The 27,796-nt window shown below is 41.4% G+C and overlaps 1 protein-coding gene across 22 annotated transcripts in view; it reads left to right on the forward strand.

Annotated features, from left to right (window-relative positions):
* MAGI2 (membrane associated guanylate kinase, WW and PDZ domain containing 2) overlaps window positions 1-27,796 on the forward strand; it is a 598,802-nt gene that overhangs the window by 44,525 nt on the left and 526,481 nt on the right. For 9 of the 22 annotated variants that reach the window (XM_083399289.1, XM_083399304.1, XM_083399299.1 and 6 more), the window contains exon 2: window positions 5,365-5,418. The exons of the other annotated variants lie outside the window; for them this stretch is intronic. In XM_083399289.1, coding sequence (XP_083255415.1) covers window positions 5,365-5,418 — 54 coding nt within the window. The remainder of the gene's footprint in view (window positions 1-5,364; window positions 5,419-27,796) is intronic. 22 annotated transcript variants of the gene reach the window in all.

Genomic DNA, 27,796 nt, shown 5'->3' on the forward strand with positions numbered 1-27,796 from the left:
GTATCTGCTGGTGCTCGTGATGATGATGGTGATAGTGGTGTAGCAATGAAACTGCTAGCACATTTACAAAGCAAAGAAGGGTCTGTTATGGTTTCAAATTGGATGGGAGACTGCATGTTGAGATTTCTGCATTGCAGGGAGTTGGGACTAAATGACCAGCTCTACAGTTCTATGACTCTATGCCAGGAAGTCATCACATGTTAACTTTTAAGTGCCATTTTCCCATAGTGAGGTATCTGCTTGAAAGAGTTTGTACTGAGAAAACTTCACCAGTTCAGAAATGTCACCAGTCACAACAATCTAGACTGGAACTAGATCCCCTCTATAGTAGATCCTTGTGCATACTCAGATAAAAGATGGGATGTGCAATGTACTGTATCTGAAAAAGCTGGATCACTGCAACTCTTATGAGGGGGTATATCTGGAATCATTTTACATTTGGAGTGGTACTATTTTGTTAAATTGCGTTGAGTTTTTATTACAGTCAAGCGACATAGGATTTTTTTGAAAGAAAAATAAAAATGTTTTCAATATATTTGGGTTTTTTAATGTATGATTTGCTTAAGGTTTTTATTTTAAAATATACAGGCCACCCTTAATTCCTCTTACTTTCTAGCCATTAACTGGATTTTATTGGCATGCCAATAACTGTGCTTGTTATATTTTGTCCTACCTACTTTTATGCCAGAAATTCTGTTAGAGCCATTTTCTTATTATTCAAATGCATAGATTTTATAGTATTTTGCAGCAGAGATGCCTCGTTTCGTTCTTTGTCTTCTGCTTAATAGGAAAATGTGATTAATTAGGGTAGGTGTTGTTCCATCAGGAAAACACTATCATAATCTTCCCAGTGTGAAATTGCTTATGAGTTCTGTTCTGTTATTCACTTTTACCTTTAGTAATACTTAGGCTATACGTAATGAAATGCAATAATTTATTTTGCCTGTTCAGGAAACCTGACATGAAAAGGGCACAAAATTATTCTGTAAAACATTCCTGCCATCATAACTTTGGACTGAGCTTCACAGTAAATACTTCTAAAAGCCTTTGTGCTGAAGGTGTCAAAGGAATACATGATTTAGTTGGCTTGTGGGAAATCTATCGTAAGTGTTGCTGCGGAAATAGCATTGTCATTAAAAATGATTTCTTTGTGAATAAAGCTCATTAGCAGAATAATGGTTTCATAGTTTTAACCAGCATTTTGCTTTTCTGGTTTGGATCCAGCTGTGCCCCAGTAGAAGTGGGTGTTTGGGAATTGTTTTCATTCAAGCAGGGAGGTCAACAGTTTCTACCTATTTCTCTCTCCAGCTGCTGCTTTCCAAAGTAGGCTGCACTGCCCTCCAGGGAACAGTGATGGGGGCACTAAGAGGCAAGGGCGAGGCATGGGGTGCTGGAGGTGTAAGTGCCTATTGGACTGTGAAAAGCTGGTATCAAGTTCATCAGATTGTTGAATTAATTAAATTAAAAAGTTTTAACTGGACATTTAATAAATATTCAATTAGTTGTTACTGTTTTAAATTTTACCGTGTGGTTATCTTCCAACTTGTGCCAACTGCTGTTTGGAATAATGCTTTTTATATGGTAGGGTAGTGGGTACTGGGAATTAGTTTATGGAACTAAGGGGCTGTTGCCTGAAAAGGTTTGGGAACCGCTGCTCTACACCATAAAAAAGACTTTCCTAGGAAGCCCTTCAAGGGTTGCAGGGGGCTTCAGCAGAGGGAGAGATGAGAAATTTTTGTCCTTTGAGTAGTTTTGTAGTTGCCATCGATAGGCGCCAACTAATTGGGATTGCATTTGATAGGGTTGCCATGTGTCCCAAATTTCCTGGACATACCCAGAATATTGCAGTCAGAAGCAGTGTCCGCGCAGAAACTGGCAAAATGTCCAGGAAAATCCGGACGTATGGCAACCCATGTCAGCAGTGTTGTTTTTGCCATTTTCCCTTAAAAATAGCTCAAAAATAGTTCTTTTTCTCAACAACTTTGGGCAAAACTAAAAAAAAACCTCAGCAACTTTGGCCAGAAGATGAAATATGGCAACCCTGCCACGTGAAAACTGATTTATCCTTGACTGCTATGGAATGTCTCCATTAACACACTGTGCTCTTATTTGTTTAAAAGATTTCACTGTGCTGGTGCCAAAGAACAAGTAACACAAATCACGGGTGTAGGAAAGGGGTGGGTGGGGGTGGGGGTGGGGTTGAACCGCCCCAGGTGCCATCATGGAGGGGTGTGTGTGGCAAATTACCAAGGAACAATTACTGCCCTACTAAGGTGGTTCATAAAAAAACTTTTTTTTGAAAATGCCTGCTCCAAAGGTCTTACTACACTAGGGATTATATAGCTATATATGGAATTTCATGCATATCAGTTAATATCTTGACCCACCTCCATGAAAATAGCTGTTTACTTGGCCGTTTTCCTATGTCGTGAAGCCTGAAATTTCAATTCAGTGGACCCGGGTCAAGATATTAACTGATATAAAATATACCAAAATATAAAATAAACTATTGAAATACATGATAAAAAGTTAAAAACAGGCATTTAAAAGCATTCGGAATACGACTAAAATCAACAGTAGCTAAAATGAGGTAAGACACATATACCGTATTTTTCGCCCCACAGGGCGCACCGGCCCATAGGGTGCACCTAGTTTTTTTGGGGGGGGGAAATAAAGGGGGGAAATTATTTTTTCCCCAGGCACTGGGCTGGGGTGGGGGAAGCGCGAGCTTCCCCTGACCGCAGCCCCCAGAACAGGCTGCTACCCGCCGGGCTCCCCAAGCTTACGGATATTTGCCCGAAGCCCGGGGCGGGAAGTTGCGCTGGGCTCCCAAGGCTTGTGGAGAGCTTCCTGAAGCCTGGAGAGTGAGAGGGGTCGGTGCGCACCGACGCCTCTCGCTCTCCAGGCTTCAGCGAAAGCCTGCATTCGCCCCATAGGACGCACACACATTTCCCCTCCATTTGTGGAGGGGGAAAAATGCGTCCTATAGGGCGAAAAATATGGTAAATTGTACATGTCTAGATAGGCTTGCCTAAACAAAAATGTTTGCCTAAAAGAGAGCCAGTGTGGTGTAGTGGTTAAGAGCGGTAGTCTTGTAATCTGGGGAACTGGGTTCGCGTCTCCACTCCTCCACCTGCAGCTGCTGGGTGACCTTGGGCCAGTCACACTTCTCTGAAGTCTCTCAGCCCCACTCACCCCACAGAGTGTTTGTTGTGGGGGAGGAAGGGAAAGGAGAATGTTAGCTGCTTTGAGACTCCCGAAGGGGAGTGAAAGGCGGGATATCAAATCCAAACTCTTCTTCTTCTTCTTCTTCTTATAAATGTTCAACATTTTAAGTATTTGAAGGTTCGGTATATGGACTCCGTAGTATTATTTTGAATGTAGTATTTATTTATTAATGTGGTTTGTCATTTTACACATATATTGACATATACCTGTGAAAACTCATGAACCAGAAGTGGTAAGGAAATTCTCTGGACCCAGAAAACACTAATTAGTACTTTTAAAACAGTTGAAAATAAAAGTCATACAACAGCAGTTTCACTTGTCCCATTGTCATACAGTACTTGGCTTTGCAGAATTTTGAACCACTAAAATCTCCTGATAAAGCCTCTCTGAGCAGAGATAAGTGTAAGATACAAAATGAGTGTACCCATGACAAACAGCAATGCCTTTAATCACACCATGTTCACCTCTCTAAAACAGCTGTTGTCTCTCAAAATGCACCAAGTTTTCTCTTCATCTGTAGAGGACTGGTCTGTTTGCCCTCAGGCTGTGTTCCATGTTGCATCATACAATTCAGACCTTGGTATTTCCCAAAGCCATAATTTTATGTGCTTCAATTACAGTCTTTTGGATAAAATGCTATGGGCTTGAGTCAGCCTAAGGTTAAGTCCCAATGATGCTGAAATCTGTTCCATTCAAATAGGAGGGGCTAAGAATTTCTTAATTTTGATTGGAGAGTCTACTTATTTAGGTAGTTACACATATGTAATTGTGTGCTATTGCCTGTACTGCAGCAATTCGACTACTGTTATTTAATTCTTTGGACTCAGTTATTTCTTACCCTCCCTTTACCATAAGGGGACGCGGGTGGCGCTGTGGGTTAAAGCCTCAGCACCTAGGACTTGCTGATCGCATGGTCGGCGGTTCGAATCCCCGTGGCGGGGTGCGCTCCCGTCGTTCGGCCCCAGCGCCTGCCAACCTAGCAGTTCGAAAGCACCTCCGGGTGCAAGTAGATAAATAGGGACCGCTTACCAGCGGGAAGGTAAACGGCGTTCCGTGTGCTGCGCTGGCTCGCCAGATGCAGCTTGTCACACTGGCCATGTGACCCGGAAGTGTCTGCGGACAGCGCTGGCTCCCGGCCTATAGAGTGAGATGAGCGCACAACCCTAGAGTCTGGCAAGACTAGCCCGAACGGGCAGGGGTACCTTTACCTTTACCTTACTTTACCATAAGGTTCCAAGGCAGGCTATAGCAATTTAAAAATACAATGCAGTTTAAAGTAAGTTTCAGTCACAATAATAGGGTCGGTCCCACAAATATAGATCTCAGGTGCCAAAAGTGGCAGAAGAATGCTACAGCAGCTTAATTTCCAACTCCTTGCTTCTTTGCGATGAGGAATTGTCATGAAATGGAAGAGGACTTTTTAAAAATGTTGTTCTGCATGTTTGTTAATGAAAGGAAAACAGAGGCAATCTTCCTTTAAACATTTTAGGGGCGATGGAATTAAATGTTCTCACCAGATATAACCTACCAAATGAACAGCCGTTTCAGAACATGTCCAAATACAGATCCCTGCTGATTTCCCAAGCTGTATCTTTCCAAAGTGCTGGTAAATTTTTATTTTAACTCCTTAATCTTTAATTACATGGAGAATCTTTAAATAAATGGAGAAAACCTCCTCAAAACTGTCAGTCTCAAGTATAGACACAAACAATTAAGCCAAATATCATTTAGGTTTTCATAATGGTTGTGCATATTTTAAAAATGTTTCTTTTTCCCTACCATAGAAGTTATTTTTTAACTACAGTTTAAAGATTCCATAACTTACCCATTGTGCAATGCTTTCATAGGCTATATTTAATTTAGGCGGGTGGTGGTATAATTTGACACATACACTGTTCATATTTGCTGTTAATGTATTTGAGTTAAGTTGCATTGAACCTTTCCCTACTCTGAGTTGAACTCTGATTGGGGATCTATACAATTGGTTCCAAATTTATTGCTTGGTGGTGATTGTGATTCAAAAAGTCTAATTATAGGCTGTTGGGTCTCAGTATCTCATGTGGGCCCTTAGGTATGGGCTTGTGGACTCACTCCAGTCCTTCCAATATTCTTCCAGTCTTGTCTGTATTTTTCCAGGTGGAAAGCCCAGGATAGCAGCATTCTTCCAGCCCTGGGGAGTCCTGAGCAGTGGTAAGGCCCTGTGGCATAGCTCTGTCTCTGATTATACTTTGCTGAATGTTACATAAACACAATACAGGATGTGCAGGGAGAATGGCCATCCTTGAGAAGTTTTCTTAGTATGCAAGGGGAAATGATCTGGTGCTGTAGACTTCCGGTGTGGACAAGGAGAAAATAAGCTATCCAGTGGCGCAGCAGCAAAGCTCTGATGCACACAATCTCCTCTGGTTTCCCAGAACTCCCTGGTCTGCTCACTCTTTCGATACACAACATACAGTGTGTGGTGAAGCTGAATTCTGCAATCCGTTTGTGTGTCTTTTCATTTGCAAGTATCTAAAGGACCATTCAACTTGTTCTGTATGTTTTAGGCTTGCGTTTTTCAAATAGCAGCCCTCTTCCATACTACTCCATGGCAAACCAGCTTTGAAACTAGAGACTTTCAACAGCGGTTTGTGATACAGCACAGGGCCACGCCCAACCCTTTAGTACAGGGGCCGGCAACCTAAGGCCCATGGGCTAGAAGTAGCCCATGGAGCCATTTAACCGGTCCACAAGCCATCCCCGAACTGAGCTGCCCACTCGGCGAGTCCCCACGCGCTGTGCTAAACTGGCACAGTGTGGTGTGGGGACTCTCTTCCACGGCTCTGGAAATCGCTTCTGTGCATTCCCAGGCACTAGCAGAGGACAATGAGTGTGGTGGGAGTGCACCGCCCTCAGCAGCGCGATCCCGGTGGGGTTCCATCGCGGCTGCCCCTCCCGCCCGCACTGGCTGCCCTGCCCTGCAGGCGGTGCTCCCCGCTCCCAGAATGCATGCCCTGCCCCTGTGGGCGGCGCACAACGCCCCCACCTGCTGTCCGCCTCCCCCGGTGCCAGAGCATGAAGCAACGCCACTGTGCCCAGATGACAGAAATCGTCCTGCACATGTTCTGCACATGTCCACAGCACCAGAAATCGCTTCTGCACATGGCCAGACGCCGAAAATCACTTCTGTGCAGGCGCGATTTTCAGCATCTGGGCATGCGCAGAAGTGATTTCCGGCGTCACTGTGCGCCAGCCCAGCCCACAGAGGATCTCCGCAGGAGTGATCCGGCCCATGCCTGGTAAGCCTTGCCGACCCCTGCTTTAGTGTGCCCAAGGTAGCTCCCAACCACATATGAGAAAATCCTAAATAGCCACATTTGTTTAGAGGGTGGGAGAGCAAGTTCACAGCCTAATTGGAATAAATCTGTCATGTCAGAATCAAGGGACAAGCAGAGCTACTGCATGAGTAGTAAAATGTTTCTTCTATTCCTCTAAACAGTAATGATGCCTGTCCCATGAATAATATTAAGTAGCTTTAAGATGACTGGTCTTGCTATGTAGTGCTTAGCTTCAAAGCAAACACTTTCCCCCCCATCTGTATATTTTCAATATATTACCACAAACTGCAGTTTTGATCTTAAAACCACATGTTTAAAGTAGCACAAATGTACTAAATGTTAGCACATGACACATCTAACACATATGGCTAATGTAGTAACACCTTCTAAGCTTTCTAATTTTAATCTAGATTGTTCTGAGATAACTAATCTCTAATAGCAATTTTGCACAACCAATCAATCACATGAAAGGTCCAGTTATTTGAACTGCCTCTTACACTGGCTTTTGCAGCTCAGTAATTGGATCTCCTCCATGAGCGTCTACTTTGTACAGCTTTAGTTTTGTTTTAAACCTATCTGCTGGATTTTCCTTTCTGATTTTCTTTTACACTTCTTTGAGACAATTGTACAAAAGGCAATTAATAAATTGATGTTGACGATAATATACAGCAGCAAAACCTTGTGAGCTAAACCATACTGATAATGTTCATGCCTTGCATGTTCAAGATCTCAAGATTAATCAGTTAAAACAGGTAGGTGACCATTGGGCTGCACCCGGCAGCTGCCAGCAGCGTCCTAAAATCAGGTGCCTTTTCTCCCTTTGGTGTGGGAGCATTGCCAGAAGGTCTTAATGTACCGAAAGTGGGAAGGAGGGCTCAGTGAGGAGGAAAAGAAACACTTAAGATTATTCCCTGAGGAACAACAAGACACAGTGTTTGCTCTCCTTGTTTAAGGTAAAGGTAAAGGTACCCCTGCCCATACGGGCCAGTCTTGACAGACTCTAGGGTTGTGTGCCCATCTCACTCAAAGAGGCCGGGAGCCAGTGCTGTCCGCAGACACTTCCGGGTCACGTGGCCAGCGTGACATCGCTGCTCTGGCGAGCCAGAGCCGCACACGGAAACGCCGTTTACCTTCCCGCTAGTAAGCGGTCCCTATTTATCTACTTGCACTTAGGGGTGCTTTCGAACTGCTATGTTGGCAGGCGCTGGCACCGAACAGCGGGAGCGCACCCCGCCACGGGGATTCGAACCGCCGACCTTGCGATCGGCAAGCCCTAGGTGCTGAGGCTTTAACCCACAGCGCCACCCGCGTCTCCTTGTTTGCTCATCCCCAAAACAACCCATCTATGTCTGCTCTACACAGAGAGTGCTGTGTGCCGGCATCTGTGGTGAATGTGTCTGCTGTATGTTTGGGTTTGCATGTGGTTCATATGTGGTCAATGCGTGTGTGTGCAGTAGCTGAGCCTATCAATGGCATTCAGACCTCAGTGGGGCAGCTGACTGCAAATGCAGCCCTTGGACCAAAAGGTTTTAGCTAACCATTGACTTAAACCAGGGGTCAGCAAACTTTTTCAGCAGGGGGCCGGTCCAATGTCCCTCAGACCTTGGTGGGGCCGGGCTATATTTCTGTGCCCCACAAATAACCCAGAGATGCATTTTAAATAAAAGGGCACATTCTACTCATGTAAGAACACGCTGATTCCCGGACTGTCCATGGGCCGGATTTAGAAAGCAATTGGGCCGGATCTGACCCCCGGGCCTTAGTTTGCCTACCCATGACTTAAATGATCTTAAAGAACAGAGATATGGAATGTCTCCCATATCCTTGGGAACTGCTGCCAGCTGGGGCTGGAAGGACAATTGGCCTGATTCTGCAGAAGGCAGTTCCTTGCATGTCTCTCCAGCCCTCCACCATGCTGCAGATTCTGTTGTGGCAAACTAGTCATACAGTAACAGATACAGGGAAGCCCAATTCTCACTACATAGACATGTGCCTGAAAGGGAGGTCTATTTCTTCACTTCTCTACCGAGATTGGAATGAAGATCCCCCTCTCAAAACACACACACACACACACACACACACACACACATCATATCATATCATATCCCTGGTGGGTATGATCTCCATGGCAGAGTGAAGAGAGAAGCCTCCCTTTACCAGTGGCGTAGCGTGGGTTGTCAGCACCCGGGGCAAGGCAAGTAATTTGCGCCCCCTAACCCGTGGATTTGCACCCCCTAACCCTAACACCCAGATGTTGCGCCCGGGGCGGGCGGCCCCCCCTGCACCCCCCACGCTACGCCACTGCCCTTTACGATGTGGTTTTGCAGTAAGAATCAGGTTTTCCTGCTCCTCTAATTAGCTGCATTAAAGATACATAGCTGCTTGCATTGTACTTAAGTTACAGTGTTACTTGGCCCTGATAACAGATGTGCCAGGGTCACAATGCAAACCCTGCAACTTGAATGCAGTTGGGAATTAGTACCTGCTGGTAGACAAGGTAGGGCTGTTGCAGACACAGCCTAACTCTGTCTGCTTAGTTAAAATAATTTGGACGTCTTTTGACATTTTGCTTTCATAAGTAATCTAATATCAGTGCAATCTGATTCCCACAACTGCACACAAGGTAAACGTATTGTGGCAGTAGCATATCTCCCCTCTCCCCCTTCTAACGACAGTACACTGTATCCCTGAAGGATTTGTTGTCTCCAGAAGCATGTTACTAGATGTGTATTTTTCCTTCTTTATATGTTTGCATTCAGTGGCTAAGCTGGAAGGCATAACCAGACATCTGTTGTAATAGCATGCTGTTGTGCCTCTAGAGTATTGAGCCACAAATGTTGACTAACTTCAACTAAACAAGAAGAGGCAAGATGCTGGTATGTTAAGCTCTGGGGTATGCATCTTTTTCTCAGTATTTTGGATAGCAAAAGATGAAATGTCTTTGACCATAAAAGTATTGAAGTACAAAACACTAAGCAACTCACTGGTGTGTTTTTTTTATAAAAAAATGACAAAATACAGATATTGTAAACATAAGGTTTTGATATGGTGATGAAAATGTGAACCACTTGTTCAAAACTCACCTGTTTTTATGAACACATTGGCAATGTTAGCCATTGGAAGACCCATTGAAATCAATGGTTTTATTTTCTGTTGAGGAAAAAGCTGCTCAAGTTTAAAGCATAGTGTGCTGTGAGACGCTGCTTTTTCAGGCGGATTTCATTACAAAAACCAAAATGTGTGTCTGTTTGTGTGTGTGCATGCGTGAGATATTCTTGCATAGCTTGCTTTTCTTGCACTTTTAAAATGCCTAATGAATGCATATTTTCAAGTGGTCCCCAGGATTTTAAAAAACATTTACCTTTTGCAGGTTTTATAAGAATTTTGAATTTTTAGAGTAACAAATCACTGTTATTTGGATAACACTGTTATTTGGATAACAGGCAGATACATTGTATAACCTGGGTGCTGCTTCTTGCCTCTCAACCTCCAACTTTTTGAGAAATGAAATGTGTGGACTTTTAATGTTGATGAAATGCAGCGTGTGCACATGTAGCATGTGTTTCTGATTCCCAAAGAAATTCTGTAATATATATATATATATATATATATATATATACAGCAGTGTAATTCTCAGGTTACAGAACAAAATCAGATAGATCAGGGATTATGTATGTGTGCCCTAATGCAGATGTCACGCTTTGTAATCTTCTCCTGTGAAATCCCTGATGCTTTAATTTTGGTACAGTATTGCTCCACTGATTTTGATACTTTCAAAACACAGAAAGAAGTGTATCAGTAACTTTGAGATTATTATTTAACTTACTTAACTGAGCATTTAGGTGTTTTCTCATGTGTCTTATAAACATACTTCATTGTTTCCATTTTTAAACTGATTATTGAGTTAGTTCCAGAATGTGTATACCGCAATATGCTACAGAATAAACAGCCTTCGTTTTCATGCTGGGATTCTCTTTCTCAAGAGAAATTAATACTGCCAGGGTGGTGTTGATTTTGTTGTTCTGCCAGTCTGTAGCTTTGGCTTTGAAGGATATTGGGCCAATCTCCGCATGGCTTCAAAAATTCCCAGTTCTAATAGTTTTCAACCTCCCAGGCTTGGTAAACATGCTTGTTTTGGATGAGGAGACACACACTTTATCTTGTCAAGCAATGGAATGTGTTTTGGTTTTGACAATGGCAATATTCACAGATCACCTACCAGAAAATATGGTTTCTAGTATATAAATATGTGCTGCTTATAAACCTACATTAGTTGTGATTTAACTGGAGCTGTTCTTGAACTGTGTGTGTGGCTATTACAAGGTCACTCTCTGGCTTCTTTTGTTCCCTCAGAAAATGGTTAATTGGGGAAGTTAAGGGCCAGCTCTGTTACGCAGCTACTCTTGCTGAAATCATATGAAGTTTTTTCAGTCTTTGCAGTGTCTCAGGGCTTATGGCACTGTATCGAGTACTAAAAAGAACAAATGTTTATAACAACATATAAAAAATATGCAATTACAAAGACAATAAAACTAGTCAAAGACAATGAAAACATCAAACAGTTCCACATAAAGTAAAGATCTAAAGTAAAGATACAAAAAATAAATATAAATAACAGCAACAACCCCTCCACACACACAAAAACCCCCTTAAACAATATAGAAGAAGAAGAAGAAGAAGAAGAAGAAGAGGAGGAGTTTGGATCTGATATCCCGCCTTTCACTCCCTTTAAGGAGTCTCAAAGCAGCTCACATTCTCCTTTCCCTTCCTCCCCCACAACAAACACTCTGTGGGGTGAGTGGGGCTGAGAGACTTCAGAGAAGTGTGACTGGCCCAAGGTCACCCAGCAGCTGCAGGTGGAGGAGCGGAGACTCGAACCCGGTTCCCCAGATTACGAGACTACTGCTCTTAACCACTACACCACACTGGCTCTCTATATACCACTGGCCAAGAATTTACTCAGAAGCCTAAGCTTTTGTAGGTCGAAAGCAGTCAGGGCCCTGCCCTCTCAGGCCAAGTGGAAAAGGGCCTGCAAGGCAGGGAGCAGGTCTTCCAGGACCTCACAGCCAAGATCCTATGTCACACCCTGACCCTGTCTAGAAGCATTACCTACAGAGAGGATACCAATATTTCGTGAGCCATTTCTGTTATAATAGCTTCATTTAAATTAGCATACAATAACTGTTTGGCTTATGAAACAAGAGGCGTCAATGAACCTAAAGTAGACTTTGATTTAAGGTACAGAAGTAGAACATGATTCCTAATGGCACAGAAATAATAGCAAAAATATTCCTAAATAAATTCAACATGCAGAAGCTATTTTTGCATGCTAAATGGGGTGTGTGGGGAGCAGGATATTACAGGCGGTCCTGCTTTCCTTCCCAGGTGTTGTCTGCATAGAAACGACACACAAATTCCACTTTCTCCCCAGCACCGAAAAGCAGGATTATGATTCACAACCCAGGACCCTATGCAAATATTTGGGTCCACATGCAGTTTCTATGTGGATGGTTAACTGAACATGTAGAGAGAGGAACAGAGATTACACATTTTGTCTTTCTCTCCACATTCAGTGTAAGATTTGAAAAATGTATTAGTCTGCATCTTAATTAGATGTTACTTTAGCCTAGGGTTGGGTAAACATCTTTAAATTCCAGGTTGTGTGGTACTTACAAGAAGAAATAATTTTGTGGCTCTTTCTACCCATGAGGGTATATATGTGTATGTTTTGGACCTTTAACTGATAATGGCTCGTTTTTAATGGAAAGAAAAATAGGCAGCAAGGGTTGATATGGATGGAGCCAAAATGTTACTACAAGTGATTGATTTGTCATTTAGTTCCCAGGAGCTTGAATAAGGGGCTGTTGAAGCAGACAGTGTTAGAATATTTGCTAGATCCAGATGAGATTAGTTTAAACAAACTACAGTCAGTAAGTCAAGAACAAACCACGGCTTAACATCATAGGCTACATACACACTGCACTTTTAAAGGACATTGTTTCCCTCAATGAATTCTGCACACTGTAGTTTACTCCCTCACAGTTACAATTTCCAGCAACATGTACCAGACAAAAATGTCCATAACTTTTTGAGGGGGAAAATGTGCTTTGAATGTGCTTTAAAAGTATAGTACAGCCGTAGTTTGTTTGGAGTGAAACAAACCAAGGTCCTTGGTTCAGATGTAAAGCTAAGTCGGGGTCATGATTTGTTGCTCTCGCTTGTGCTAGGGAGGGGCGAAGCGGGAACCACTAACTATGCTTTACCATGATGTGTGAACACAGCCATTAAATGGCCTTCTGTTTTCTCAAGGGCTTTGTCATGTGTTCATTGCCTGAAGCGGTACATGATGGTTTCTGGCTAGCTATTTTTAAGTCTGGTTTATATGACTGGTAAGCATGAGACTGAAGAAGTTGGAGCTTTTTTTTTCCTTGGGCCCACTGGCGGATGATAAAAATATACAAATTCAGAATCTTCTCATAATAACAGAAGCTGACTAGAGTTCCTTTCAAAACATCCCTGGAGTGAGACTTTAAAAAACTACCATATGCATTGAAGTAGGCATTTTTTTAATATATAGCTGTACAACTTACAAGATAAAAGTGTAAACTGTTAAGTAATGGTTGTTTGTACAAAGATGTTAAAACAGTATTCTTTTCAAGTGTGGATCTTCCTGTATGTATTATGCAAACTTGATAACCTAGAGTATTCCACAGTGGCTGTTGAATTTGTGTATACTCAGTAGGAAGCTGTTAAAATATTCTTGCAGTGTTTTTGATCTAAAGAAAAATTTATGTCAGCAGTGAAATGGTGGGAAAATATGTCTTGTACCTATCTCAGCCAACTGCATTTCAATTAACTCTCTCTTTGGAGCCATGGATCAAATTTTGCTGTACATCTTTTATGTTTGCTTTATTTACCAATGCCCTCTTATTTAAACATATCAGTGATAGACTGTGAGCACCACTAGCCTCAAACCAAACATATTCAGTGACAGAAATAAGAGCAACAGGTATAACCCATTTGTGTCTAATTCCTCCTACGTGTAAAGTCCAGCATATACATTCAAAAGTGTGCTTTAAGTAGTTTTGAGCGCATATTTGTTGCAAGTAATGCGCTGAAAGAGCAGTTTTCCGCTGAAAAATAAGCCTTCTTTTAAAAATCTGTTGGAGTTTTTTCTTACATAGTTCTTATTCATTTTCATCTTTAAACTGTGTAACAGGCTTGCATTGAGGCATATCTTGGTTTACATTAGAGCATATGACATGCAACAATTACCTAAAATTGAGATTAAACAATCTGTTTTTATCATACCTTATCCAAAACATTTTCCCTATTCTCCAAAAAGTGGTTGTTCTCTTCCAAGGAGCTGCTCTGTATGCAAAAGGGGGGAAACCTCAAAAGCAGCAGTAGTCCTATTGGCCAAGGCCAAGCCACACCCATCCTCCCAGACCAGGCACCAGTGCACAAGCTCATTGGCTAGTGCAAAGCTACCACTTGCCACGCTGAGTCCCTGAGTGGTCAGTGGAGCTCCTCTTCCATTTTTTCCTGGGTGAGGTTTGTTAAGCCCTGTGGGCCTCTAGAGACGTCTGTACAAGAGATGTGTCTGCATTTGGTGGGCCTAGGCTCCAGATGATGAATGATGAACGTAGAAAGTTTCCTACATTGAGAGGGAGTAGCTGGTTAAGAAAATCCAAGTGTTTTTGATAACTCCAAGTGAGTTATCCAGTTGAAACCTTAGATATGGTAGCTTCCCTCCCCTTTTCTTTTGCTGAAGATATGTTTTGAATTTAGATATGAACCACTTTTGCTCCTTGAGGAGTAAAGGCTGTTTCATCATTGACAACTGGCTATCGCCAGCAAAATCTAGTCATTGCTATTAAGTAAATGCAAGTTCAGTGAAGTAATTAAAGATTAAAGCAGAAAGCCTTTATTGTGGCATTAAATCAATCTATAGTTCTGAAAAGCATTATCCCAAGCACCCAAGTAATTAAAAGGCAGTTAAATGAAACACATGCTGATAAATTAAGTGATTTTCACAAGCTGATTTTTGTAATGATGTCTTATTAAAATGCCCATAAAATATCCTATATCAAATTCTAGTCCTGTTTTTTAAAAATGCTCCATTTAGATGTGGAAAAAGAAGCGAATCTTTTTTTTAACATAAAGGTTCTACAGGATAAACTTGATATATACATGTTAGGATTATGTTTGAATTTGCCAGAGTGTAACAGCTAACCTGTTTCATTGGTAGATTAATCAACAAAACTTCATTGATGAATTGATAGGACCTATATAAATCAATGGAGCGGACAGTTAAGGATGCATTAGTTAATTGTTTCGAATACAGTTAAGTTGTGAAGCAGCAGGTGGGGAAAGGCACAAAGTCCCTTTTATCAAGGCTACAAAAAATTGGGCACTGTAATGTTGGAAAAATGAAACATTCCATGATTTGGGACAAATTTGTATGCGACGCAGCACATATCTAGCTCCAGGAGGAAAAAATTAAGTCACAGCCAGCTTTAAATAAGTTTTTGTAGGCTTTGAGACTTCATCCTATCCATTATAAACTGAAATAGTTATTCTTTATAAGTATCTCAGGTAGGGTTGGGAAAGAGTAGTACTGTCTGAAATTGGATGGTTGCTAGGCAGGAATACTAGGCAGCTTCCTATGTTTTATCAAGGCACACAATGAACAATTTCCTCTCCTGTGTAGGATACAGCTTAGCCTCCTCAATAAATAAAAGGAACCAACAAATAATGTCACTTAGTGATGTGAGGTTAGAATATTCTCCAGAGAATAGTCTAGAGAATGAGAATATTCTCTGCTAGAAAATTCTCCAGAGAATATTCTCCACAAACTGTAAATTCTAATGTAAGAACCAGTTTTACAAGCCACATTTAAAAAATCTAGTAAATAATAAGTCAAGCTGTGATATTACTGTGGTTCTAGTACTGTTGGTGTGTTTCTTTCTATACCTTCATAACAACAGCTCAGTTGTAAGTAAACAAATTATTGCTATATGCAGAACTTTAAAGGATACTGACTAATGCTATAGAAGCAGCCTTAATTTTCTTCTCTCTCATAAAAGGACTCAAGTAATAGGCTGAAGTCATAAGCCCCGTTACAGGTGTTACGGAACTTGGGACCTAAACCTTCCTCTCACCTTTATCGCTGTACAGTATAGCAAAAACATTTAAACTGTACTTATGTTATTATATTACTGGGCTGGCATAAGGGGAAATAGTTGACATGAACCTCTAGGCAATCTTTGAAGATTAATATACTTGACTTTTGCCTAATCCAGTGAGGATGCTATATATTTGTCAAAACTGATTGTCAAATGTGGAGTGTTATCTGCATTATTGTTTAGTTTTCCAATGGATATTTGAGAACATTCCACTTTCTAGGAAGTTGTTAAGATCCTTTGTTAAAAGACAGCTGAAGTATTTGGATAAATTTCTTAACTCTAAACCCTAGCTATCTCACCTTGGCAGATACAGCTGTATAATATTTGTAAATCCTGCTTAGTTCCATTCTCTTCCTCATCATTCCATTTCTTTGTGGGCTCCTGAAATCTCAAAGCTGTTGTGACCTTTTAATGCAAATTTAGATCATGTTAACTTTTGCATGTGCCCATGTTCTGAAAACAGACAATATTAACCTTTTACCCCCTGCAATGTTTTTGCTTGCTTAGACAAACAGTTAGCCTGATTGGATTGCATTCTGTGGTAGAACGGAAGGTCATTTTGTGTGAGAGGGAATATTGTGGCATTTCTTTAAAGAGTTCAGGAAGTAATCAATTGTTTGGCTATTAAGAAAGGAAATCAATGTCTGTAATTAAACATTCCAGATCAAATTCTGCCCCTTCATCCATCGTGTAGGACCAGAGAAGTGAGTGAGTGATACCCCTGACAGGGCAGATTCTTGACCCATAAGTGATTCCTTGCTAAATAATTTATTCCACTTTCTATTATAAGTAGTTACTTTTTAACAATGGATAGCAGCACTGTGCCTGTATTTGTAAACTATGAACACACTGTGTAGTATATAAAATTCTGTTTTGTAAATAAAAATTGCCTAATTTATCTCCACCTAACTAAAAGGAAATTCTAGGTAATTTTTGTGTTATTCATCAAATCATACTGAGTTAGGTGTTTACAGGTGCTCACACACACTGCTGTGTTTACATTTATATCAGAATGTGGTCATCCTCTTAATACTTTTTGAAATTGTAGCTTTTTTACAAAGTTACATTTGTGTGTGTAATAAGATTCTTGCTTAATGTAATGGTGTGATTTAATTATTAGTACCACAAAATATATTTTGCAAACATGACATTTCATCATAAATTGATACATGTTTAAAAACAATCTCACAGTAATTGCAAAAACAGGCATCTAAAAACACACTCACATTCAATGTATACTCAGTAATAGTTCCACTGACTTCAGTATCTATAGGAGTGCAGTCTATAAAGAACATAAATGGTAACAGTTTTACTTCCTGACCAATCTGGGTAGGGACCATTGAAACCTGTGACAGATGATCAAAGGCTTGGATGAATAGGAATAGCATTTACATAGAAGTGTATTTATATTTTACAAGGCAAGGTGTCCATGTAATTCATAAAAATGAGTCTACTGTAATATCAGGTAGTATCACTTAATATTTCAGGAAAGGAAAGGTGCAACATTCAATAAGGTCCATTATTCCTGCTCTGGAATATATTATAGGTTTCAATGAAAAAAGGCAGTGTATATTTTGACAGAATTTTATTTAATGTATTCTATATCTAACAGATACCTTTATGAGAGTTATCAGCACAAGACAAACACTGCTTCCATGCTGTGAACCTCCCTGACATCTATGGATTAAGGGCGGTATACAAATTTAATAAATAATAATAAAAAAATTATAAATATTTTACAAACATACATAATTAAAGACAAATGAAACATAGAAATATGCAATAAATTAAATACATAGCAACACTGGTACACACACACGACTTTAGGAGACTGCAGTTCACGTGACACTGGGCAACTGTGTTGTATATCTGCCACAATCTCTGCTACAGAAGCTGACATGGTTTGGAAGTGTGACATGCACCACCACTGCCTGGAAAAATGATTTTTAAAGTGGGCATTGAATTACAACAGGATCTGTCCTGGAGTGTCAACACAAGGGGGCTTGTGAAGAAGGCGCAGCAGAGACTGTACTTTTTGAGAATACTAAGGAAAAACCATCTTCCGCAGAAACTGCTGCTTGCCTTCTATCACTGTGCCATTGAGAGTGTGCTCACTTATGGCTTATGTGTGTGGTACGGAAGCTGTACTACCCAGGACAGGATGGGGTTGTGCAGGGTTGTTAAGGCAGCAGAGAGCATTGTTGGCTGCCCACTCTCCACCTTAGAGCAGATTTATGCCACAAGGTGCCATAGGAAGGCACTGGACATAGTAAAAGATCCATCGCATCCTGGTCACTGTCTCTTCGAGCTTTTGCCGTCGGGACGGAGATACAGGACGATGAAGACAAGAACGAGCCGCCTTAAGAACAGCTTCTTCTCCAGAGCGATCTCGGCCCTGAATGGGAAGCCCGGACTTTGAAAGTCAACTAATCTCCCTTGCTGTATCATACTGTATTGTTTAATTAGTGTTTTTATGGAGCAGTCAAGTAATTTCATTGTCCCCAAAGGGGCAATGACAATAAAGATATATTATTATTATTATTATTATTATTATTATTATTATTATTATTATTATTATCGTCAACCTGCAACAACATAATTCATTGCAAATTTTGTAGCTAAGCAGGGATTTATACCTAAGTCTCCTTGACTTAAGCCCACCCTCTAAGCACTACACTACTCTTGCTTTCAGACACACAGAGTACTAGAAAAAAAATTGTGGTCTAGTTATTTTATTTACAAGTACTTATTACAAGCCTGGCTTAGTGCTGCATGACCAGTTAAAATATGCTGTTGGTTTAATATTACTCGTTTACCATTTCCCAATAAATCTAATTTTCACACTCCCTTGACACTAAAGGAGTTTTCTGTTCTTCAAGTTAATGAACAGTACAAGAAACTTCAGCTGTTTGAAGTAGCTTTTAAGAGATATTTGAAAAATTCCCAGGATAGTTTTTGTTAAACCTTTTCGTCTATGCTTTGATATTCACACCTATCAGCAAAAGTTGAATTTATTAAAAGTAGCACTGTATATTACCAGGTTTGTAGTAGAAGACCACAACATAGAATAATGTGGTTGTTGTTGATTTTATTTATATTTCATTAATTTGTTTTGTTGTTTGCCTATTTCCAAAGGTTCTTAATAAAAGAGATAAAGACATGAACCTGCTACTTAACTGGAGGGAAATATGAAGGGCATCAAGTGTTAACTTTCACGAAAAGGTAATCGGTTGGGTGGAATTTTTTTTTAAAAAGTTGTAAATCAAAGGTAGGGAACCTTTCTTAAGATGTTGCTGAGCTCCCTCCCATCAGCCCCTGCCAGCATTGCTAAGGGATGCCATCGTTGTCATTAGGGATGTGAAAATTGTAATTCAAGCTAATTCAAGGCCACAGGTTCCTCGGCCTTGTTGTAAATGGTAGGAGTCATTTTGTGCTTTCGGGAACTGAGTAGACTACAAATAAAATAAACATTTGAAAAAAGATATTTAAGTATTTTTCTTTCTTTGAAACTGGTTCATTTAATCCAGTTTGACAGTTGTGATACATGGGATAATTCATTATTCATTTTTTGATGTGTGAGGCTGAAGGGTGTAAGCTTTTTTAAAAAAAACACACACACTAATCTTCACACACTTGGATATTTTTTTAATGACTCATTAAATAGTGTCAACAACCCTAATGGCAGGACATGAATTCATTACTGGTTTCTTAGTGCCATCTACTGCATTGTCATATGTACTTATAGCAGGGCACAGTGTTTAGCAAGGCAGGTTGGGTAGACTGCTTGGGTTCTCTATTCCAGAGCCAGAATTATAAACAGAGTCATGCTTGGCAGCCTCAGCTATCATTAATATTAATAGCAGATTATAATTGCTGCTATTAATTATAATTGTACCAATAGCAGGTTATAATTATAACTTTAATACTAGATGTGTTCCATAGTGTAGGATTAAATAAGTATGCAGAAAGTCATGCCAACCACCAGCAGGAAAGCTCTCAGCTGTAGTGGAAGGACGGGACAACATACCGTATTTGGCATCAAAATTATACCACACCTATTAAATACATTAGATGCAATAACACACATAAAGGAAAACTGGTTATTATCTGGCATGCTTTTAAAGCCCAGTTCTATGCATCTTTACTGGTAGGTTTCACTGATTCCAGTGCAGTTTATTTGCTAGGGGGTATGCCATCTTTTAAGGACGCGGGTGGCGCTGTGGGTTAAACCACAGAGCCTAGGGCTTGCCGATCAGAAGGTCGGTGGTTCGAATCCCCGTGATGGGGTGATCTCCTGTTGCTCAGTCCCTGCTCCTGCTAACCTAGCAGTTCGAAAGTACCTCAAACTGTAAGTAGATAAATAGGTACCACTCCAGCGGGAAGGTAAACAGCGTTTCCGTGCGCTGCTCTGGTTCGCCAGAAGCAGCTTAGTCATGCTGGCCACATGACCCGGAAGCTGTACGCCGGCCCCCTCGGCCAATAAAGCGAGATGAGCGCCGCAACCCCAGAGTCGGTATTGACTGGACCTAATGGTCAGGGGTCCCTTTACCTTTACCTTTAAGCCATCTTTTAACAACAGCAAGACTTTCTTCTGTGAAAACAGGCATAGGATTACACTGTTAATCTATTTCAGTGATACTTCTGGTCTGTCTAAATCACTGGGGATTATTCTACAATAAGTGTTGTATATGGCATAGATAGGATGTAAGATTTAGTACCTAAAATTGCTTCCCTGACTTTTGCATCAATAATAATTGAATCAATTATTCTGCCCTTGAAAGCTGCCCAGGCAATACATTTTCATGTCATGTATAATTTGTTTCAGTATAGAGGGTGCATCAATCAAAACACGTTTCAAAACTGAGAACTAGAAATAAATTTGAAATGGACCAAATTGCTCTCGTTAAAATAGATCAGCTGTTTTCACACTTGAATTTGTAAACTATTTTACAAATACATCTTGCAATATTAATATTACTTTCACTTTGCAGTTTGGCAGGGGGGGTAAGGAAGGACAGTAACGGGTCCAAGACCCTTCTGTGTGTCTGAGTAGGAATCACATAAAAGTGCCCCTGCTCTAAACTCAGTACAGTTATACCTTGGTTCTCAAACTTAATCCATTCCGGAAGTCTGTTCCAAAACCAAAGCGTTCCAAAACCAAGGCATGCTTCCACATAGAAAGTAATGCAAAATGGATTAATCCGTTCCAGACTTTTAAAAACAACCCCTAAAACAGCAATTTAACATGAATTTTACTATCTAACGATACCATTGATCCATAAAATGAGAGCAACAAACAATGTACTGCAGTCACACAATCCACCAATCAATCAGTAACTGAACTGGGTTCCACACAGTCTCAAAAACAAGAAGACCTGCAAAAACAAAAACGCAAAATAAATAGCAAAAACAGACAGATCTCAGTGTAACACTCAAAACGGAAGTGTGTCACTCAAATTGGAAGCGTAACACTCAAATCGGAGCACGTTCAACTTCCAGAAAAAGTTCACAAACCAGAACACTTCCGGGTTTACAGTGATTGGGTTCCAAGTTTTTTTGAGTACCAAGGCGTTTGAGAACCAAGGTACTGTACTGTACTGTAGTCTACTTCATTAGTCTATTTTTCTCATAACGCCACTCAAATATTTTTCTAGTATGCTACATACATAAATATGTAAATCTCAGTTTGATGGAGTTTATCATATAGGATGCTAAGTAAAGAACTGATAAAAGTAATTCAAATGTTTTATAAATATGTGAGTATATGCCAAAGGACTTTACATGGATAATTATGTAAATATGAATGTACTCCCACTTCTGAATTCCTTTTAAGCTTTCATATTTCCATATAGATACATCACTGAAATGATATTCTTATTTCACCTTTAAAAGACAAATAATTAATTGTAAAGCTTTTACAAGACAACAAAGACAGCACAAATGGTAATGGTTGATTCCTGCGAGTCTTCAGTTTTGACTCCCCCCCCCCCCACATTAAAATGTATACTCGAAATACACAGTTTATACAGTTTACCCAGCAGCAATTCTCTGCTGACAGCAGGATTCAAAGCCTTTCTTAAGTATATCTCAACACAGAGTTTCATTACAGCTTCTGTTCTTTAGATTTAAATCCCTGTAAACCATTGAGATAGATCTGATGAGGAGATAGACATGTATAATCACTCTGAGCAGACATTCAAGAGATCCTTATCAGTGTAACAGAAGCATTGAAACTTGAGCCAATCTTGCTTTGTCATGTATATTTGGAGCAATACGATTGTTATCGCTTGATATATTCCAAAGAGAAAGCTCTGTTACCTATATTCAGGTTTCCTCCTGTGCCATAAGTTACCAATAAGCATTTTTCCTGCTTCTTGGAAGGGTCAGTGAAGTGCACTGTTAACATTTATATTTATTGTCCTAGAACATAAGTTCCTCTACAGATTGTATTCTCCCCTCCTTCTCCCTTTCCAGATAGATTTAATTAGCAGTATTCTCATCCTATGTAGCTGAAACCAGTTTACTGTTCTATCTGAACCAGAAAATTTAGGTTGCAATACTATTTTGGTAGGGACTCGGGTGGTGCTGTGGGTTAAACCACAGAGTCTAGGGCTTGCCGATCAGAAGGCCAGCGGTTCAAATCCCCGCAACGCTCCCGTTGCTCGGTCCCTGCTCCTGCCAACCTAGCAGTTCGAAAGCACGAAGTACAAGTAGATAAATAGGTAAATATCTCTGGGGGAAGGTAAACGTCGTTTCCATGCGCTGCTCTGGTTCGCCAGAAGCAGCTTAGTCATGCTGGCCTCATGACCCGGAAGCTGTTCGCCGGCTCCCTCGGCCAATAAAGCCGCCAATAAAGTCGTTCGCGACTGGACCTAATGGTCAGGGGTCCCTTTACCTTTACCTTACTATTTTGGCAAACAAACACAAACCAGTCATTTGAAGTTGGTTTCCAGTTCTGGTTTGGGTCAAACAGAGGCTTTAATTGCATATCTTGTCCTCAGCCCAGTCATAAAGCTACTCCACGTTATCCCCCTCACAGTGATATACTGTACAGGCAAATATGAAGCTACCTTTTGCTGATTTCTGGCTCCGGGGGCTGGCCGATATCTGGTTTTCAGCATCTTGATATATCACCAGCTAAACATCACAATGTACCAATATATCATGATGTCTGAAATAAGGATGGAGCTATGTAGCAGCATTGGCTGTCTTCACGGTTTTTCCTGCCTCGTGATTTTTGCCGGTGACTACTATTGTGATTCATTGCCAGCCAGCAGAGTTAACGGGCTGCTAGAATCAAGAGAAACGTTGGCTGGCTTCACAATTTTTCCCATGTTGTGATTTTTGCATAACACACACAAACACACATCATGATTCATGATATATTTCCAGGTCAAAAATTAATAGGTTTTGGACGATACATCGCCCAAGCCTACTGGTTCCACATCAAGATTTCTGGCTCTATATAAGACCCTTCCTGCTAGAATTCCTCAGCCTAATTAAAGCCTTCCTTCCTGCCTACTCATTTTCCTGACTGAAATTTTATGTTATGCCACATCTTGAACTATTTCAGCAGTTACATTCTTTGTAGAAATCAAGAAAGGCAAAACAAAAATATGAGCTGGATTGAGATTACATAACTTCACATTGGTTCCCATTGAAATCAATGGGAACTAAATGTAGCTAGGACTATACTCTGGATCCAACTCATGGAACTAGTTAGTCAGACCTCCTCAGGGTTCTCAGAGAGGACATTATAGCCACTGCATAATCTCCTGATCTTCCTCCTGTTGTGTTACCATGAGCTAAGCCATAGTTTGGCTTGTCATGTGGTCCAAATTGGGGTTAATGGTTTCTCTCCTCCAGAGACTTAGATGACATATTAAGTCTACATCACAGCAGCACAGCAGGAAGAATATGGGAGGAAGAATGCTCTCTGAAGGTCTGCACATTCATGCTTAGCCAGAGTTAGTGTTATGTACAAACCAGCTATTTATTTGTTAGTGCAAATTATACTACTCTGTATCCTAAAAGACCTGTAGATATTGTGCACTTAAGAGACACGGGTGGCGCTGTGGGTAAAAGCCTCAGCGCCTAGGGCTTGCCGATTGAAAGGTCAGCGGTTCGAATCCCCGCGGCGGGGTGCGCTCCCGTTGTTTGGTCCCAGCGCCTGCCAACCTAGCAGTTTGAAAGCACTCCCGGGTGCAAGTAGATAAATAGGGACTGCTTATTAGCGGGAAGGTAAACGGCGTTCTGTGTGCAGTTCTGGCTCGCCAGAGCAGCGATGTCACGCTGGCCACGTAACCCGGAAGTGTCTGCAGACAGTGCTGGCTCCCGGCCTCTTGAGTGAGATGGGCGCACAACCCTAGAGTCTGTCAAGACTGGCCCGTATGGGCAGGGGTACCTTTACCTTTACCTACCGTGCACTTAACAAAATGAAAGTATTATTATGCACCACCCCAATCCCTGAGCGGTGCGAGATTCCAGGAGTTCCAGGCTGGCTTATCCGTGGTCTGTGTTTGCTTTTGGTAAATGAGGCACAGCAAAGACTGTGGTATCTTTACAAAATATGGTTTCCTTAGACATATATACAACCTGAGCCTATGATGGAGAGGTTCACAGCATTCACACCCCAAGTGGTTCTGGCTTCTTCCATAGCCACAGCAAGCTTGGACTTAAGCAGACCATTACTTTTCATAATTGATCTCTGATTCTCTCTCTCCAGCCCATGGCTTACTATCTCCATTGCTTTACTCCCAACTCCAATCCTAAAAACCCCTAACCCAAAACACTGGCATTGTCTTTGAAAGTAACTCTCAATTGTGAAAGGGAGGGGGGGCACCCATTTGCAAATGAGATTTGCCCTTGATCCTTTGCCCTTAATCGCTCAGTACCCCCAGGCTATCACCTCATGCAGGAGGCTAGTCTCAGTTTAATTAGCTGTTGATACATCACAGGAAGCACCAGCTTGGGTTAATTAGCCTTTGACACATGTTGATTCCAGAGCATTAGAAGCATTAGAAGCATCTAGTACAAAGCTCAAGTACACTCATGGGTCTAGCAACCAGTTTTAACACACAAGTCTTAATTAAATTCCAACACTAGCTTGATCCAGAATTTAGGGTGTCTTGCACTCACCAACTCACAACAGTGTTAAACATGTTAAATTTCAACTTGCATTTAGACTCAGTGGCGTAGCGTGGGTTGTCAGCACCCGGGGCAAGGCAAGCAATTTGCGCCCCCTAACCCGGGGCAAGGCAAGTAATTTGCACCCCCCGCTGCACTGTCCCTCCCCCAGATAGTCCCTCGCTCTCTCTCCGCACCGCACACCTGGCACCCCCCCCCTCCACAGTGGGCGGCGACCCGGCGGCTCGGATCGGATTTGCACAGCCAGCACTGCAGTGCGAGAGAGTGAGCGAGCCAGGTAGGGGCAGAGAGCTGCGAGTGCGAGCGCGCCCCCCCCCCGATGTTGCGCCCGGTGCGGCCGGCCCCCCCTGCACCCCCCACGCTACGCCACTGTTTAGACTTTGAGCTATTTCAAAAGCCTGACCATCTTTTTCAAAAGAAACACACATTTTGCTGACTACTTCTGACAAAGACAATTATAGATCTTTGCTTGCTTTCTTGCTGGTACCATAAATCCATTCTGGGTGCAAACGTGGAACACAATGATGTTATTTATTTGCTTTGTTAAAAGAAGATCTAACTTTATTTGTCACAGTTAACATTTACCAAATATAAGTGAGTAACGCTGAACACTGTTTTGCACATATGACTGCCATATGCATGAATGCCTTTAGGATGTTTCCAGGGAAGCTGATGGTGTGCCCATAATTTTTGTGCCGTTTCTGTATTTTTGGTTTGTGTGTTTTTACTCATTGCTTCCAAATGAAGCACACATTGGAGTACACTGACTGTTCCTCCTGCCTTGCATTGGCATATCTCTGGTTGTAGCTATCCAAATATGATTTGAATATTGTTTTCTTGGGCCTTTGCTGTGGCTTTTGTTTGTAATTGGTACAGCTCTATTAGAAGTCATTGTGCAAAATGGTATAATGTGATATAAAGGCTCATATTTGTTGCGTTTCCTCCACCACCATCTAATACATTATTAATGTTGTGTAAGATGAAGCTGTTCATGATCACCTCAATATTGGAGGTGAAATTAATGAATAGAGATGCAAACAGTGAATGATCTATGCACAGGATTTTCTTTGACATTGGTCTTTTAAAATAATCTATATGCATTAGTCCTGTCTTCCTGGCAACCTGTTAATCTGTATGGACAAGCAGATTAATTTCATTCACATAGATCTGCTGGATGTTTGTATAGGGAATTTTCTTATTATGTTTTCATCTTCTCTCTCTTTTTAAGGCTAGTACCTGATGCATTCTTTATGAAATATATATTTCAGAGTAGGTATCTTGTAACCAACAAGTGTTCACAGCAGAGGTGTTTTTTAAAAATTATTATTCTACTCACATTAAAGGGGCATTTATCACTGGTTTAATTAAACTGACACAAAATCAAAATTGCTTTTGTTGTTACTCAAGAGACTCTTGAAGGAGATGCTTTAACCTGCACTCCTCATGCTTTAATATCTGTAGATGGGGGTTTCCCCTGCCTCAGTGTACTTTTGGCAGAAAAGTAAAAAAGGTAAAGATAAAGTACCACTGACAGTTAAGTCCAGTTGTGAATGACTGTGGGGATGCGGTGCTCATCTCGCTTTACTGGCCAAGGGAGCCAACGTTTGTCCACAGACAGTTTTTCCAGGTCATGTGGCAAGCAGACCAAGCCGCTTCTGGTGAAACCAGAGCAGCGCACGGAAACACCGTTTACCTTCCCTCCGGAGTGGTACCTATTTATCTACTTGCACTTTGACGTGCTTTCGAACTACTAGGTTGGCAGAAGCTGATAGGTGTTCTCTATTGTGTGTCCCCATCTTTGGATCTTTGAAACTGCCACATTTGAGACTTTCTCCTGAAGTCATCTTCTTGTTTTAGAGAGTCCAGGGGAAGAAAGGAATACATTAAATCTTTGTTAATACTGTAATCAAGGAGACAGGTTATTTTATCTTGGTTTCAGAATTCTCGTGTCACTCAGATTCCACCTATGAGATACCAGCCAGGTTCTTCCTTGACTTTCAAAGTACAGTTCTTTGTTTCCAAACAGGAGTCACTAGGTTGCATCTCCTGATCTGGTTGAAAGGAAGACCACTGGCGCATCTAGCTCAGCTCTGTTGACACTGACTGGTGGCAACTGTCCAGGCTTTCAGAGTGGGGTCTTTCCAGGGATTGAACCTGGGAACGTCTGCATGTGAAGCAGGTGCCCTTCCTTGCCCAGCTATTTACCTTTTAACTCCAAAACTGTGCTTTGAAATGGAGTAGGGTGCTTTACATAGTAGATGCCCAAGATTGAACCTGAGACCGTCCAAAGATGAAGCATTTGTTGAAATGGTAACTGAGCTAAAGCTCCTCACTGGGAGTCTCAGGAGACCCAACGTCCTATGAAACTTTTCCTCTGGGGAGATCTGCCTGCCTTCCTGAAGTTGGGAAAATTTGTTCAGATCTTCCTGTTCTAGGAATGTCTTTATATCTCTGGAGCTGTAGTTTTTAAAATACTTGTATTGCATTGCTTGTTTAAGCTTGGTCCACTCTATCCCGTCCATTGTGGATGAAATGCATATGCCATGGGTAGGCAAACTAAGCCCCAGGGGCTGGATTCGACCCAATTGCCTTCTCAAGCCAGCCCGCGGATGGTCCAGGAATCAGTGTGTTTTTACATGAGTAGAATGTGTGCTTTTATTTAAAATGCATCTCTGGGTTATTCGTGGGGCATAGGAATTCGTTCCTTTTTTTCTTCAAAATATTGTCTGGCCCTCCACAAGGTCTGAGGGCCAGTGGACTGGCCCCCTGCTGAAAATGTTTGCTGACCCCTGGCATATGACATTACAGAAGCCTGTTTCACTCTGCCCTCTGTGGTATACGTAAGGCTGTTAATCAGGAAGGATTAAGCCTGAGCAAGCCTCTGTGTCTCCAGCCAGTCCTCTCACCACCCACAGC

This window comes from Podarcis tiliguerta (genome assembly GCF_965153285.1).
Source record: "Podarcis tiliguerta genome assembly, chromosome: 10".
Lineage (NCBI taxonomy): Eukaryota > Metazoa > Chordata > Lepidosauria > Squamata > Lacertidae > Podarcis > Podarcis tiliguerta.